This window comes from Salvelinus fontinalis, chromosome 34 (assembly GCF_029448725.1).
Source record: "Salvelinus fontinalis isolate EN_2023a chromosome 34, ASM2944872v1, whole genome shotgun sequence".
In the NCBI taxonomy this organism is placed as follows: Eukaryota; Metazoa; Chordata; class Actinopteri; order Salmoniformes; family Salmonidae; genus Salvelinus; species Salvelinus fontinalis.
The window spans coordinates 20,361,620-20,379,410 of NC_074698.1; the positions used below are offsets into that span (position 1 = coordinate 20,361,620).

The window sequence follows — 17,791 nt, forward strand, 5'->3', positions numbered from 1 at the left end:
CGGTCACACAGTCGCTTCTTTTTGACGTCATTTTCGGCTGCGACGCAACAAAAAATAATAATTTCGGTAAAGAAAGTAATGTTAGCTGGCTAATACAACGGGCAAGAATTAGCCACCGATCAACAAGTAACGGTAAGCGAGAATCCCTCATGTCACACCGAGTGTACATAATACTACATTTGGCCTGTTGGCGTTGCCAGACGTTTTCTAGCGGGATTCGCGCATTTAATATGAATGGGGGATGCAAGATGGATGGAAGCCTCTCTCTCATGCTTGCTGTTGTTCAAGAGGGCGGTAGTGTCTTTTCTGTTGCGTGTTGTTGCGCTTTCTACTGAAAAGCTGTATATTGTCACGCGAAATCCGAGCGTAGACCTTTTATTCAGCGAGGTTTCGCGTTAGACGACAGTGCGTCACTAGCCCACAGTATCTGATGGTCAGTCTGCCAGTTCCCATATAATGTCCATGCAACAGGATACGCCTCCTGTGATGTGCCTCTGTCTGTCAGATGTCAAACATCATTCAGTTGATGTTCAGTACCAAATGACAGATAGCTGAATAATGTCTGAATATATAATTGACATAGACAAATCTTATATGTTCATACTAGAGGTCGACCGATTATGATTTTTCAATACAGATACCGATTATTGGAGGACCAAAAAAGCCGATACCGATTAATCGGTTGATTTAAATTTTTATTTGTTATTTATTTATTTGTAATAATGACAATTACAACAATACTGAATAAACACTTATTTTAACTTAATATAATACATCAATAAAATCAATTTAGCCTCAAATAAATAATGAAACATGTTCAATTTGGTTTAAATAATGCAAAAAAAAAAGTGTTGGAGAAGAAAGTAAAAGTGCAATATGTGCCTTGTAAGAAAGCTAACGTTTAAGTTCCTTGCTCAGAACATGAGAACATATGAAAGCTGGTGGTTCCTTTTTAAAATGAGTCTTCAATATTCCCAGGTAAGAAGTTTTGGGTTGTAGTTATTATAGGAATTATAGAACTATTTCTCTCTACGATTTGTATTTCATATACCTTAGACCAGGGGTGTCAAACTCATTTCGCATCGTGGGCCACATACGGCCTAGGGAGATGTCAAGTGGGCCGGACCATTAAAATTATACCATACTCTGCTATAAATAACCAAAATATCATGTCTTTCCTTTGTTTTGGTGTAAAGAAGCACAAGAACATTAGGAAAATATTGAAATTTAATGAACTATCCTTTTACAAAACATTTCATGAAACACCTCATATTTCCTTAGACAAATGTGCAATTTACTTTTATCATTCACAAATATGCATTGCAACTGATCCCACTGATTGTACAAAGGCACAAAACTTTAATTGGTACTGAAAAATATAGTAATGCACTTTAAGATTAAATGAGACTTTTAAAGAAAGGAATTTTTAAACCACTTACACATACGCATATAAAATCTAAATGTAATCCCTGCGTACACCTTACAAACTAAGGAGAGTGATTTTAAATGTGTAATGAAGAAAGTGTTCGCCTGTCCTGTAAATCTGTAAACTTCATACATGAAACATGCATACACATACAATACATACTGAAAATTTATGGAGTTGTACGAACAGTAGAATTCCATCACACAACTTTTGTTTTGAAGCTGCTGACTAACATTAAAGTGCACATTTTTTAAATCACCACAGTAAGGATTCATCTTCACAGAGCTGTATTCTTTCAATGCAAACAGTATCTAAGGCAGCATTTTAAAGGTGTTAGTCTAGTCTGGACTTATTTGTATTTGTATTTGTTCCTGAAACTTGGCATCTTTTGGCCTGTACAAGTGCATCAACACCAGGTGTCATGTCCTGACTAGCTGTCACTTTCAGAATGTCATTTAAGTGCTTGTTTGTGAGCCTTGAACGCATTTTTGTTTTATTGATATTCATCACTGAGAAAATTTGTTCACAAAGGTAGGTTGTCCCAAACATGCACAACATTTTAGCAGCCAGGGCTGTTAATTTGGGGTACCCTGGTAGTAGATACTGATAAAATCTGTCCAGACCTACAGAGGCAAATTTGCCCTTCAAATCTGCATCACACTGCAAATCAATTATCTCTAGCTGAATTTCGACCGGCAGATCAGAAGCTTTGACTGTGAAAGGTGAGCGAAAAACAGAAAATTCTGTCTCAAGTTCACCAAATACCTGAAAACGTTTCTCAAACTCCCGCAGTAGTCCTGCAATTTTGTCTTTGTACCGTTTCATGTCCGCATCAGGTCTGGTCACACACACAACAAAATTCTACACTCCTTATCTACTTTTCTCCGTTTGGATAACGACATTTTGGCTAATGAGGGTGTAGCGGAGAGGTAGAGACCAAGGTATTAACAACGTCGTAACAAGCAGCAGATGGCGCATTGATACCGTCTGCTGTTTTCAGTCTGTCTCAGTGATGCGGCTTGTCTTCTACTCTGATGGAAAGAGTGCGGCCCTTAGCGGATAATCCATGAATTGCAGCGAATTAAAAATATTAATTCCATGTCTTTTATGCATTTTTTCCACTTTCAAATTATCCTGCGGGCCTGATCGAACCTCCTTGGGGGCCGGTTCCGGCCCGCGGGCCGTATGTTTGACACCCCTGCCTTAGACTATTGGATGATCTTATAGGCACTTTAGTATTGCCAGTGTAACAGTATAACTTCCATCCCTCTCCTCGCCGGTACCTGGGCTCGAACCAGGAACACATCGACAACAGCCACCCTCAAAGCAGCGTTACCCATGCAGAGCAAGGGGAACAACTACTCCAAGTCTCAGCCCGAATGACATTTGAAACGCTATTAGCGCACACCCCGCTAACTAGCTAGCCATTTCACATCGGTTACACCAGCCTAATCTCGGGAGTTGATAGGCTTGAATTCCTAAACAACAGAGCTGCTGGCAAAACGCACCAAAGTGCTGTTTGAATGAATGCTTACGAGCCGGCTGGTGCCCACCATCGCTCAGTCAGACTGCTCTATCAAATCATAGACTTAATTATAACATAATAACACACAGAAATACGAGCCTTGGGTCATTAATATGGTCGAATCTGGAAAATATCATCTCGAAAACAAAACATTTATTCATTCAGTGAAATACGGAACCATTCCGTATTTTATCTAACAGGTGGCATCCATCAGTCTAAATATTCCTGTTACATTGCACAACCTTCAATGTTATGTCATAATTACGTTGCATATACCCTGACTCTGCATGCAATGAACGCAAGAGAAGTGACACAATTTCACCTGGTTAATATTGCCTGCTAATATGGATTTCTTTTAGCTAAATATGCAGGTTTAAAAATATATACTTCTGTGTATTGATTTTAAGAAAGGCATTGATGTTTATGGTTAGGTACACGTTGGAGCAACGACAGTCCTTTTTCGCGAATGCGCACCGCATCGATTATATGCAACGCAGGAAACGCTAGATAAACTAGTAATATCATGAACCATGTGTAGTTATAACTAGTGACTATGATTGGTTGATTGATTGTTTTTTATAAGATAAGTTTAATGCTAGCTAGCAACTTACCTTGGCTTCTTACTGCATTCGTGTAACAGGCAGGCTCCTCGTGAGGCATGTGGTTAGAGAGTTGGCCTAGTTAACCGTAAGGTTGCAAGATTGAATCCCTGAGCTGACAAGGTAAAAATCTGTCGTTCTGCCCCTGAACAAGGCAGTTAACCCACCGTGCAGGTCGTCATTGAAAATAAGAATGTGTTCTTAACTGACTTTCCTAGTTAAATAAAGGTATAAAAAAAATATATATATATATAAATAAATCAATAATCGTCAAAATCGGTGTCCAAAATTACCGATTTCCGATTGTTATGAAAACTTGAAATCAGCCCTAATTAATCGGCCATTCCGATTAATCGGTCGACCTCTAGTTCATACTTCTCTTGCAGGAGGATGAACCTGGATCCTGGCTGGCTGCTGCTCCTATCCATGTCTCTGGAGGTTTGGTCAGTGCCCCTCGACCGCAATGCAACCCCCCAGGAAGCACAGCCTCCCCAGGAGGACAAACAGGAGGATAATGTGGTACGCCTTTGTTCTCTGTCTGTCTGTGTGTGTATCCATGTGTGATGCGTGATGTGTGATGTGTGTGTGTGTGTCTGGTTGCCTGTCTGTTGCAGGACACAGGCCTATACTATGACCGGTATCTGAGAGAGGTGATTGAGGTGCTGGAGACAGATCCCCACTTCAGAGAGAAACTCCAGACTGCCAACACAGAGGACATCAAGGTCTGTCTCTCTGTTGTTTTTCCCCTTGTCTTATATTTTCTGACCTTAGTAATTTTTTATTCGTTTTTCAAAGTATTAACTCACTAAGTACCCCCTCTTCTCCTTGTGTAGTACCTATAATGTTACACAAGTAATCTATAGTAGGGATTGGCACAGGTTACTTGAATATCTGAATGGACGTTAGTATTCGATTACTTAATGGTCTATTTTAACAATGAAAATGCTTGGTCTAAAATTTCATAAAAGTATCTGTGACATTGCTACATAGCCTACAAGGATAGACCATTACATGAACATTTTTAATAACACAACAGTTTTATGACAGTTTTTATGAGTGCGGCCCATAAAAAAAGATGCCTTCACATGTGTAGCTTGTTGTTATTGTTGGTCAATCAAAGTGGTGTTACAGTCGGAGGCTCAATGTGTAGCAAAGGAAGTGGGAGATTTCTAATCGATGCAAAATAGAATAAAAATTACGGAATGAAGTTGGCTAAATGAGAAGGAGTAGGCTACAATGATCAACCACCAGTGAGGCTGTTGTTTCATATGAATGGAGTTGGCTAAATGAGAAGGAGTGGGCTACAATGATCAACCAACAGGGAGGCTGTTGTTTAATATGAATGGAGTTGGCTAAATGAGAAGGAGTGGGCTACAATGATCAACCAACAGGTAGGATGTTGTTTAATATGAATGGAGTTGGCTAAATGAGAAGGAGTGGGCTACAATGACCAACCATCAGGTAGGATGTTGTTTAATATGACTGGAGTTGGCTAAATGAGAAGGAGTGGGCTACAATGATCAACCAACAGGTAGGATGTTGTTTAATATGAATGGAGTTGGCTAAATGAGAAGGAGTGGGCTACAATGATCAACCAACAGGGAGGCTGTTGTTTAATATGAATGGAGTTGGCTAAATGAGAAGGAGTGGGCTACAATGACCAACCATCAGGTAGGATGTTGTTTAATATGACTGGAGTTGGCTAAATGAGAAGGAGTGGGCTACAATGATCAACCAACAGGGAGGCTGTTGTTTAATATGAATGGAGTTGGCTAAATGAGAAGGAGTGGGCTACAATGATCAACCAACAGGTAGGATGTTGTTTAATATGAATGGAGTTGGCTAAATGAGAAGGAGTGGGCTACAATGACTAACCATCAGGTAGGATGTTGTTTCATATGAATGGAGTTGGCTAAATGAGAAGGAGTAGGCTACAATGACCAACCATCAGGTAGGATGTTGTTTCATATGAATGGAGTTGTCGTAGACAATTACGAGGAGTGCTGCAAAATAGCCTCAATTAGTCAGCTAGCAAGCTAAAGCAGAAAGGCTAACTCAACTGGCTACTGTAGCCAGCTAGCTTCTTTACAATGATTTGGTTCAGTCAAGACCGGTACTACCAGATAGTATGATAGATAACCTATGGCAGCAACAAGTTTTCTAACTAGCACGAGTCGTTTGTCAACTTTTTCTCTCTCCCTCTGTGCCACACACACCGGCCCCTGCTGCTCTCTCGCACCTCACTTACCCTTCTGCTGAAACGTGTAGGGTACCGTTTTCTTTAAAACATGTATTTCTACAATCCAGATATTCTAAAAAATATCATATTTGAATAGTGAAATAATTTCAAATGCCCATCCCCAATTTATAGTGTACATACTGTATGTCGAGTGTGTAAATTCTTTGTCTATACATTCTGTCTGTATTCTGTCTGTTTATTGTGGCAGCATCAAGTCACTGGGTCAAGTTCCTGGTACATGTACAGTAAATGTCCTGGCGAATAAAGGTGAATCTGATATGTGTCTGACTGACTGTCCATCTTCTTCAGAATGGTCGTCTCAGTAAGGAGCTGGACCTTGTGGGGCACCATGTTAGAACTCGTCTGGATGAGCTGAAGAGACAGGAGGTGTCTCGCCTCAGGATGCTGCTCAAAGCCAAACTGGACAGCACCAACACACAGAGTGAGGGTTTCTAAAGGCCTGGGAGACCAATATTATATATGTTTTCTCAGTCACTTGTTAAAACCCCTCTGTTTATCCCCAAGGTTTACAGATGGACCATGCCTCTCTGTTGAAGCAGTTTGAACACCTGGATCCACACAATCAGAACACCTTTGAGGCCAAAGACCTTGAGCTGCTCATCTCAACGGTAATGCAGTGAGCATAGAGGCCAGGGCCTGAATTTGTATTCATAGAACATCTAAGAATAGGTGCAGATCTAGGATCAGTTTAGCATTTTCAAATCAAATTTTATTGGTACACATACACCTATTTTTTGTGTACACACACACACACACACATATTTATCAGATGTTATTGCGGGTGTAGCGAAATGCTTGTGTTCCTGACTCCAACAGCGCAGTAGTATCTAACAATACACAACAATACACACAAATCTAAAAGTAAAAGAAGGGAATGAAGAAATATATAAATATTAAGATGAGCAATGTCGGAGTGGCATTGACTAAAATACCATAGAATACAGTATATACATATGAGATGAGTAAAGCAGTATGTAAACATTATTAAAGTGACTAGTGTTACATTATTAAAGTGGCCAGTGATTCCTTGTCTATGTATATAGGGCAGCAGCCTCTATGGTGCAGGGTTGAGTAACCAGGTGGTAGCTGGCTAGTGATGGCTATTTAACAGTCTGATGACCTTGAGATAGAAGCTGTTTTTCAGTATCTCAGTCCCAGCTTTGATGCACCTGTACTGACCTCGCCTTCTGGATGATAGCGGGGTGAACGGACAGTGGCTCGGGTGGTGGATGTCCTTGATGATCTTTTTGGCCTTCCTGTGCCATCGGGTGCTGTAGGTGTCCTGGAGGGCAGGCAGTGTGCCCCCGGTGATGCGTTGTGCAGACCGCACCACCCTCTGAATAGCCCTGCGGTTGCGGGCGGAGAAGTTGCCATACCAGGGGGTGAAACAGCCCGACTGAGAACCCAGCTGGCTGTATGGACGGGGACAGTATATCCGGAGAGAGCCATGATTCTGTGAAACAGAGTATGTTACAGTCCCTGATGTTTCTCTGGAAGGAGATCCTTGCCCTGAGCTCATCTACTTTATTGTCCAGAGACTGAATATTAGCGAGTAATATACTTGGAAGTGGTGGAGGGTGTGCAAGCCTCCTGAGTATTCGGGAAAGTTGTATTCCTGGTCGTAATGCAGGTGAGTTACCGCCGCTCTGATTTCCAAAAGTTATTTCCGGCTGTATGTAATAACACAAAAAACATTCTGGGCTAATAATGTAAGAAATAACACACACAAAAACAAAATACTGCAAAGTTGCTTAAGCGCTAGAAGCAGAGCTGCCATGTATGTCTGTCGGCGCCATCTTTTATCATAATTAATGCGATTATATTGGGTGCTAATCCTAGATCAGTATTCCTACTCTGGAATGTGTTATGAATACGGGCCCTGATTCTTATCTACTTGTATCATAACACTGGTGTTGATGTACTTCAGTATTCCCCTCATCCTTGTCCTCTGTCTCCCTGCTAGGCCGATGTACATCAGTTTCCCCCTTGTCCTCTGTCTCCCTGCTAGGCCAATGTACATCAGTATCCCCATTGTCCTCTGTCTCCCGGCTAGGCCAATATACAGTACCAGTCAAAAGTTTGGACACACTTACTCATTGAATGTTTTTTCTTTATTTTTTACTATTTTCTACATTGTAGAATAATAGTGAAGACATCAAAACTATGAAATAGCATATATGGAATCTGTTAAACAAATCAAAATATTTTTGATTTTAGATTCTTCAAAGTAGCCACCCTTTTCCTTGACAGCTTTGCACACTCTTGGCATTCTCTCAACCAGCTTCACTTGGAATTCTTTTCCAACAGTCTTTAAGGAGTTCCCACATATGCTGAGCATTTGTTGGCTGCTTTTCCTTCACTCGGTGGTCCAGCTCATCCCAAACCATCTCAATTGGGTTGAGGTTGGGTGAATGTGGAGGCCAGGTCATCTGATGCAGCACTCCATCTTGGTCAAATAGCCCTTACACTGCCTGGAGGTGTGTTTCGGGTCATTGTACTGTTGAAAAACAAATAATAGTCCCACTAAGCGCAGACCAGATGGGAGGGCGTATCGCTGCAGAATGCTGTGGTAGCCATGCTGGTTAAGTGTGCCTTGAATTCTAAATAAATCACAGACAGTGTCACCAGCAATGCACCATCACAACACCTCCTCCATGCTTCACGGTGGGAACCACACACGCGGAGATCAGCTGTTCACCTACTCTGCGTCTCACAAAGACATGGCGGTTGGAACCAAATAGCTCAAATTTGGACTCATCAGACCAAAGGATTTCCAAAGGATTTCCACCGGTCTAAAGTCCAATGCTTATGTTTCTTGGCCTAAGCAAGTCTTTTCTTTTTGGTGTCCTTTGGTAGTGGGTTCTTTGCAGCAATTTGACCATTTAGGCCTAATTCACGCAGTCTCCTCTGAACAGTTGATGTTGAGATGTGTCTGTTACTTGAACTCTGTGAAGCATTTATTTGGGCTGCAATCTGAGGTGCAGTTAATGCTAATGAATTCATCCTCTGCAGAGAGCCAGTTTCATCATAGTACTTGATGGTTTTTCCGACTGCACTTGAAGAAACGTTCATAGTTCTTGAAATGTTCCAGATTGACTGACCTTAATTAATGTCTTAAGGTAATGATGGACTGTTGTTTTCTCTTTGCTCAAATGCGTTAAGAAATTCCACAAATTAACTTTTAACAAGGCACACCAGTTATTGAAATGCATTCCAGGTGACTACCTCATGAAGCTGGTTGAGAGAATGCCAAGAGTGTGCAAAGCTGTCATCAAGGCAAAGGGTGGCTACTTTGAAAAATCTCATACATTTTGATTTGTTTATGGTTACTACATGATTCCATATGTGTTATTTCATAGTTTTGTCTTCACTATTATTGTACATTGTAGAAAAAAATTAAGGAGGAGGTGTATCCAAAATTTTGTTTGGTACTGTACATCAGTATCTCCCTCATCCTTGTCCTCTTGTCTCCCTGCTAGGCCAATGTACATCAGTATCTCCCTCATCCTTGTCCTCTTGTCTCCCTGCTAGGCCAATGTACATCAGTATCTCCCTCATCCTTGTCCTCTTGTCTCCCTGCTAGGCCACTAAAGACCTAGAGAACTACGATGCAGAGAGACATGATGAGTTCAAACGCTATGAGATGCTGAAGGAGCACGAGAGACGGGAGTACCTCAAGGGTCTAGACCAGGAGAAGAGAGAGAAGGAGGAGAAGAGGATGGAGGAGCTGAAGGATAAACACCGCAAGCACCCCAAGGTCAACGCTCCGGTGAGAGAGAAAGACGGAGAGAGCGAGTAAGATGGAGGGAATGCTTTTTGTATGCGAGACCAGTAGAATGGAATCTCTCTTTTCTATCTCTCCATCAGGGCAGTGTAGCTCAACTGCGTGAGGTATGGGAGGAGACGGATGGACTGGACCCAACAGAGTTTAACCCAAAGACCTTCTTCAAACTGCATGGTCAGTTAAGCTGCACTCTACTATTACATGATGATGACGTTTGTATGTGTTCAAATAATGGTTATTTTCCTCACTGTAGATGCAAATGGAGATGGTGTTTTAGATGAGCAGGAACTAGAGGCCCTCTTTGCCAAAGAGGTAACGCACATTCCCCTCACGTGTGTGTCTGTGTCCGTGCGGTATAGTAACAGCTCTCTCCTGCCCTCTACCACCAGCTGGAGAAGGTCTACGACCCAAAGAATGAGGAGGATGATATGATGGAGATGGAGGAAGAGAGGCTGAGGATGAGGGAGCATGTCATGAAGAACGTTAGTATTGTTTGGATTTCTCTCCATCTCTGTTTTAACCCTCCATTCCCGTTTTTCCTTGTTTCTGTGTCTTTATCCCTCTCATCCTTTCACTCTGTCTGTTCACCTCTCATCTGTTCACCTCTCATCTGTTCACCTCTCATCTGTTCACTCTCTGTCTGTTCACCTCTCATCTGTTCACTCTCTGTCTGTTCACCTCTCATCTGTTCACTCTCTGTCTGTTCACCTCTCATCTGTTCACTCTCTGTCTGTTCACCTCTCATCTGTTCACTCTCTGTCTGTTCACCTCTCATCTGTTCACTCTCTGTCTGTTCACCTCTCATCTGTTCACTCTCTGTCTGTTCACCTCTCATCCGTTCACTCTCTGTCGGTTCACCTCTCATCTGTTCACTCTCTGTCTGTTCACCTCTCATCTGTTCACTCTCTGTCTGTTCACCTCTCATCTGTTCACTCTCTGTCGGTTCACCTCTCATCCGTTCACTCTGTCTGTTCACCTCTCATCTGTTCACTCTCTGTCTGTTCACCTCTCATCTGTTCACTCTCTGTCTGTTCACCTCTCATCTGTTCACTCTCTGTCGGTTCACCTCTCATCCGTTCACTCTGTCGGTTCATCTCTCATCTGTTCACTCTCTGTAGGTTCACTCTCTGTCGGTTCACCTGTCATCCATTCACTCTCGGTCTGTTATCTATTACTTTTTTCAGCTGTTTTCTGTTTTGACAGGTGGACATCAATCAAGATCGACTCGTCAGCCTGGAAGAGTTCCTTAAATCAACAGACAAGAAAGAGTTCAACAACCCTAAAGAATGGGATGTAAGTGAGTGAGGGATGTTGGGTCATTTTATAGTTTGTGTGTTGAATCATGTCAGACTCGTCTTCCCCATCCCTCTAGACTTTAGATGACACCAAGCCGGTGTTCACAGAGGCTGAGCTCCAGCGGTTTGAGGCGGAGCTGCGGACCAAGGAGGAGGAGCTGGGTAGGAGGGCGGAGTCTCTTCGTCAGGAGCAGGATCTGCTGAAGGAGAGGGGCAAGGCCCTTGAGGCCCAGAGACGAGAGTACCAACAGGTAGACAACCACCACTTACTCTGCACAGTGGTATGGAGGACAGCCATACTATGAACAGCCAAATACTGCAGAATAAGCCATACTGTCACTATAGCGATTTATATCTTCAATGAAATATGAAACTATGAGTAGCCATATGATGAAATGTTTGTCTGATTCTGTCAGGCAGTGCTAGAGATGTCTCAGAGGAAGGAGAAACAGGCAGTGGAGGGGCAGCCTCCTACGGGTCCTAACGGAGAACTACAGTTCCACCAAGAGATGCAGAAACTGGAAGATCAAGGTAAACGGGATAGACGAGATAAAAAGGGCGGGGATGGAGTGAGTTGGGGACATTTTTGCTTTTGTCTCCTCTGAGGGGTTCTTTCAGTAATGGAATGTTCTCTCTGGCGCTCTCATTCAGGTGCTAAAGCTCCTGTTGAACAAGAAGTCCAAGAGGCCCAGAATAACCTGCCTGCAGAACCACCACAAAACCTGCCCATAAACACCTAATGCTGCACCCTGATACACATAGGGTTGCAATGGGAGGGTATATTACTGGAAACTTTCTATGTTTACCAGTAAACTACCAGAATTTTTGTAACTTTCAAGAAATATATGGAATTTTATCAGATGACATCTAGTGTCTTTTTTTTGGTACTTCAGATTATCACAGGTGTTTGTGAGCATGGTTACATGCGCACAATAATTTGATTTTGTTTAAACATTTACATGCTTTGCAAGAAGAACGATTTCCCTAACAATCCTGTTTACGTCTGAAATCAGGCTACTGATGGGACTGCAGATAAATTCCAAAAATCAGTAATCTGAAAAATATGTTCGACCACAGTGGCAAAACTGTTTTGCAAAACCTTTTTGATTCTGAGTTGGGACATATAAAGTTTGTATGTGAAAACAATTTCTGATATGCATACTTTGTTTTTCCAAATTCATGCATAAGAGGGAGTCTTGTGCAACCGGTGCTGACGCAAATCAAATACACAGCTAGAATGCAGTAATATGAAAGATTGCCTAGAAAACCAGATGTTTTAATCGGCGTATGCTTACTTAGATTTTGACCATACGCCAATTCAAGATAAGCAGAGTAAGGTGTTCACATGACTATTTCCATACTTGGTCTACTGCCATAATCAGTTTAATATCGAATTATTAGTGTGCATGTAAACATACTCATGAATTATCTCTGGCCCTCTGTGTGGCCCTATCAGATGTAAAATATATACAATAATTAAATGAGATGACAAAGGTGTAAAACATCCTAAATATAAACCATCAACGTAGTGAATGTCATTGGTATTTAATGAGGGTTTCAGAATAAAATACCCTTTGTATCTTACAGACTTGTTTATTTTTTTATGTCAATATGTCTTTGTTGTAAATATTTAGGGGTCAAACTGGTGGCAGTTGTGAAAAAATACAATAGTTTGAAAAGTTTGTGGAGTGAATTGAAAACAATGCAATTGTTGATTAGATGCTTTCCCAAAGTTATTTAGGTTATTTTTCTCTTGAACCATATAGTCTATCCACTAGAAACTCATGGACATTATGGTCACAGATATCATTTTTTTTATGCTATATATGAATAACATTTTTTGTAGTTCAAGTATAAATCACCAAAGTTACCATAGATTACCTGTTATTTACCAAAATTACGGAGGATTCCAGTAACTTTGGTAAAATAGTGGTAACTGTGCAACCCTAGATACATACACGCTCTCGCAGGAACTCATCTCTTTCACTGACACATATATCCAGATGGGTACAGCAGATGACATCATACAGCACAAACGCACAACCCCAGTCAGTCAAGCACATCGCATCGTCCCCTGGCACAGTCCCGGTGTTTACCTATCTCTGTGGTTTACATTTGATCTCAATAAATTATTCAACTCACTGGACCTAGCCTTCTTCATTTTTAAATTCTCTGTCATGCCTGTGAAATGACTGTCTATAGATATGCTGCCTTTATGTTGTCTGTCTGTGTTGTATTCCTAGCTTACTATTTATACTGTTTCCCCCCAAATGTCACATTTCTGATTTGTGACCCCTAACCCTTTCCCAGATGAGGTACATTGTTTGAATATTTAATTCCCTATCCCTTCTGCCTTCATACTCCTCTAGTTGACCTTTGACCTCTCCTGCCAATAACTAATTTGTCTATTGGTCACTGGGATCTTACATTGTTGTTATTCCAGCCTTGTCCCTTCTGACATCACCCGTCTTATTTGAAATGTATTTTAAACATCTGTTGTAGTAATGAATCCCTTCGGTGTCTCTGTACTGTGCTCTCTCTTTTCCTCTGCTGTTGTCCAGTGGTATGGTTCCCTGGGGAGTATGTGCTCATCGTTGTTGTCTCCCATGGAATGGGTCCCCTGGCACACAGTGCATTCCTACCCTGCATTCCACTCACCCCCGGTGACTTCAATGATGACCTCACTGCCCCTTCTTTCTGGGTGGCGATACAGCTGTTAGCTGTCAATCACTCCGCTGCTGGTATGTCACTGTCATTTTTCTTCAAAATGTAATATTTTTTTATTCTCAGTCTGGCAGTAGGTGAGACAAGTATGTGACAAGATAAAGGAGAGACAGCTGGATGTAATCTCAAGTTATGAGCAACATAAGTTCTATATGTGACCGTTTTGAACATCTATATGGTTGGACAACATGCAGTACCAGAGCAACACAGCAGATTTTTTTATTTTTTATTTCACCTTTATTTAACCAGGTAGGCTAGTTGAGAACAAGTTCTCATTTACAACTGCGACCTGGCCAAGATAAAGCAAAGCAGTGTGATACAGACAACAACACAGAGTTACACATGGAGTAAACAATAAACAAGCCAATGACACAGTAGAAAAAAGAAAGTCTATATACAGTGTGTGCAAAAGGCATGAGGAGGTAGGCAATAAATAGGCCATAGGCGCAAATAATTACAATTTAGCAGATTAACACTGGAGTGATAAATGAGCAGATGATGATGTGCAAGTAGAGACACTGGTGTGCAAAAGAGCAGAAAAGTAAATAAAATAAAAACAGTATGGGGATGAGGTAGGTAGATTTGGTGGGCTATTTACAGATGGACTAGATGATGATGGCAGACTGATCAAACTGAGTGTCCCACACACAGATTTATGTAACTGTCTTTCCTTTTTTATCTATAAAGGAATCATCTTTCAGCTTTGATATTTACAGCTCCTCGCCTCCATCTTGGAGTTTGGGGGGGTGGTTACTTCATGAGTTGGTTATGGAAGTGACCCGTGTTACCTTGTTCTTATGTGTCCAATGTCCATAGCCTGAGGCACAGCACAGCCTCTGTTCTCATGTGTTAGTTCTCTGGATAGAACAACTGACTGTCTCTCTGCCTGTGACCTTTGGAACCCCCAATGAACCCCACTGGAACCTGAAGGAATCACCAGATAATAATAGGAATTGATACCATTATGGAATGATCCTAGTATTAGATATAGTGCTGATGCTGCTGACACATGTCTTCTTCACCATCATCTCCAGATCAGAGACTCTGGCACATGTTCAACCTCTCCCTGTCTGAGTCTGTAATACCACCATGTTTCAAGCAGACCACCATAGTCCCTGTGCCCAAGAACACTAAGGTAACCTGCCTAAATGACTACAGAGCCTTAGCACTCATGTCTGTAGCCATGAAATGCTTTGAAAGGCATCATCCCAGAAACCCTAGACCCACTCCAATTTGCATACCTTCCCAACAGATCCACAGATGATGCAATCACTATTGTGCTCCACACTGCCCTTTCACACCTGGACAAAATGAACACCTACGTGAGAATGCTGTTCATTGACTACAGCTCAGTGTTCAACACCATAGTGCCCTCAAAGCTCATCACTAAGCTAAGGACCCTGGGACTAAACACCTTCCTCTGCAGCTGGATCCTGGACTTCCTGATGGGCCGACCCCAGGTGGTAAGGGTAGGTAACAACATATCCGCCACGCTGATTCTCAACACTGGGACCCCTCAGGGGTGCACGCTCAGTCCCCTCCTGTACTCCCTGTTCACTCATGACTGCACGGCCAGGCACGACTCCAACACCATCATTAAGTTTGCTGATGACACAACAGTGGTAGGCCTGATCACAGACAACGGTGAGACAGCCTATAGGGAGGAGGTCAGAGACCTGACCGTGTGGTGCCAGGACAACAACCTCTCCCTCAACGTGATCAAGACAAAGGAGATGATTGTGGACTACAGGAAAAGGAGGACTGAGCACGCCCCCATTCTCATCGACGGGGCTGTCGTGGAGCAGGTTGAGAGCTTCAAGTTCCTTGGTGTCCACATCACCAACAAACTAACATGGTCCAAGCACACCAAGACAGCCGTGAAGAGGGCACGACAAAACCTATTCCCCCTCAGGAGACTGAAAAGATTTGGCATGGGTCTTCAGATCTTCAAAAGGTTTTACAGCTACACCATCGAGAGCATACTGACGGGTTGCATCACTGCCTGGTATGGCAACTGCTCGGCCTCTGACCGCAAGGCACTACAGAGGGTAGTGCGTACAGCCCTGTACATCACCAAGGCCAAGCTTCCTGCCATCCAGGACCTCTATAACAAGCGATGTCAGAGGAAGGCCCTAAAAATTGTCAAAGACTCCAGCCACCCTAGTCATAGACTGTTCTCTCTGCTACTGCCCGACAAGTGCTAGGTCCAAGAGGCTTCTAAACAGTTCTACTCCCAAGCCATAAGACTCCTGAACATCTAATCAAATGGCTACCCAGACTATTTGCATTGCCCCCCCTCTTATACGCTGCTGCTACTCTCTGTTATTATTTATGTATAGTCACTTTAATAACTCTACCTATATGTACATATTACCTCAATTATCTCGACACCGGTGCCCCACACATTGACTCCGGTACCCCCTGTATATAGCCTCACTACTGTTATTTATTGTTGCTCTTCAATTATTTGTTATTCTTATTGTTTACTTTTTTTAACGTATTTTCTTAAAACTGCATTGTTGGTTAAGGGCTTGTAAGTAAGCATTTCACTGTAAAGTCTACACCTGTTGTTTTTGGCGCATGTTTTTTTTTTGTGTGTGTAATTAGGCCATGGTGCAGTATCCATATTTACCTGCAGAGGGAGACATTGAGTCAGTGCAGAAACAGCACAAATGTGGAAAGATATGGACACAGAGTTCTTTCTGTCATTAGCCTCACTCTCCTATTGAGAGCTTTGTAGAAAAACACCCATACCTTTGGGCTGTTTACCAAACCAATATGCCTACAGATCAATACAATTTAATTCTGTCCAGTTCTGCACTTGAATCCTGCAGATGGGCTTTCTGTTAGACATTGTGCTGAGCTTTCACTAATAGACCATTTAGATAAAGGTAGTTTAAAAAGCACATACATTTTCAAATTCACAGTATGTGGGTGAACTTCTCATCTGGTCTGGTGTCTTCTGAGGGGAGGCATCAGTGTCAGCCAGTCCTCTCCCTGCAACAGCAAGGTATAAGACAGAGAGTTGCTGAAACCTGTTATGTCATATGTGTCCTGTCCATTGTCACTATCTGCACACTGTGGAATCTCAGAGAGCAAGTCTTTGGAATAATAACAGTATTTGTGATTTGACATGAGTTGGACGAGGGATTTAAATGTTGATAATGGGCAGATCAAGTGTCTTTTCAATAAGGTCTTTGGTGGATTACGAATGTATCTTAAAGAAAGAAGAGAAAGGGCATCATGGGAGACAGGGACTGAGGATCTGTTTGGCTCTCTATGAGGTCTGACCCTGACCTTAGTCTGACCTGGAAGAAGGGAGGGAGAGAGAGGGGTGTGTGTGTGTGTGTTTTATATGATAAACTATGCAATGGACACACTTTTCTGTCTGACAATTATTGTTCTTGACATCACATCTGTACTTATCTGAAGTGGGGACCCACAGACTTACTCAGACTATTGACACATTCATTCTACTAAGTGTCTCAATGATGCAATAGCTTTCTGTCTCTTCTCCAAAGGAAAGGTTATTGCCTATTTGAATGCTCTCTCTGTGCATTACAATGACATCATCCTCGAAGAGAAAATTACGTCATCCCTTCCGGGACCCTTCTTACCGCCCCAACCAATTGAGCTGAAACCAATTTAAATGTTTTCTATTGGCCCTGCCAGTTCCAGAAAACGCCTTCTCTTGCCTTCGGTTGGTTGAAGTGTAACCGATGCCCTGTGGTGATTGGTGCCAACTGCACATCTGTCTGTGCGTCCGACCATGAGAAGAATACAGAGGTGGAGATGACTAGCGGGTAATTTGGTTTTGACATGTATAGACGATTTGCATTTCTGTAGAAATACGTTCAAAATCCATGATATACACAGTTGAATTTAGAAAGATCTGAAAATAACACTTGAAAAAAAATCATAAACCATATTTAGGCCTAAACATTTAACGACCTACTCTGCACAACAAACATTAAATAGTGAAATATGTTGAAGACAAAAAGGAACATTTGTGATATACATAGTTTATTATGGGGGGTCACGGTCAAAAAGCCAGTGTGAGCAATAGGTGAGTTTTGAGCTGTGAATGACGCAGTTCTCATACTAGACACCAGAGGGGGAGAATGTTTCACTGTTGCCTACAATATGAGGCTGTAGAAGTTATTAGTCCTTCTCTGATT

The 17,791-nt window shown here is 42.1% G+C and overlaps 1 protein-coding gene across 2 annotated transcripts; it reads left to right on the plus strand.

Annotated features, from left to right (window-relative positions):
* Positions 1 to 8: 8 nt before the first annotated feature.
* LOC129833452 (nucleobindin-2-like) lies at positions 9 to 13,030 on the plus strand. Of its 2 annotated transcripts, none has more exons than XM_055898073.1 (13): positions 9 to 132; positions 3,919 to 4,069; positions 4,165 to 4,272; positions 6,099 to 6,231; positions 6,315 to 6,418; positions 9,394 to 9,579; positions 9,678 to 9,768; positions 9,848 to 9,906; positions 9,984 to 10,076; positions 10,798 to 10,887; positions 10,967 to 11,140; positions 11,306 to 11,420; positions 11,541 to 13,030. In XM_055898073.1, exons 2-13 carry the CDS (start codon positions 3,941 to 3,943, stop codon positions 11,627 to 11,629), a joined length of 1,371 nt encoding a protein of 456 aa, XP_055754048.1. In that variant the 5' UTR covers positions 9 to 132; positions 3,919 to 3,940; the 3' UTR covers positions 11,630 to 13,030. The 2 variants fall into 2 exon arrangements, with proteins under 2 accessions (XP_055754048.1, XP_055754047.1); XM_055898072.1 differs by having other exon boundaries at positions 3,937 to 4,069.
* The last annotated feature ends 4,761 nt before the right edge of the window (positions 13,031 to 17,791 follow it).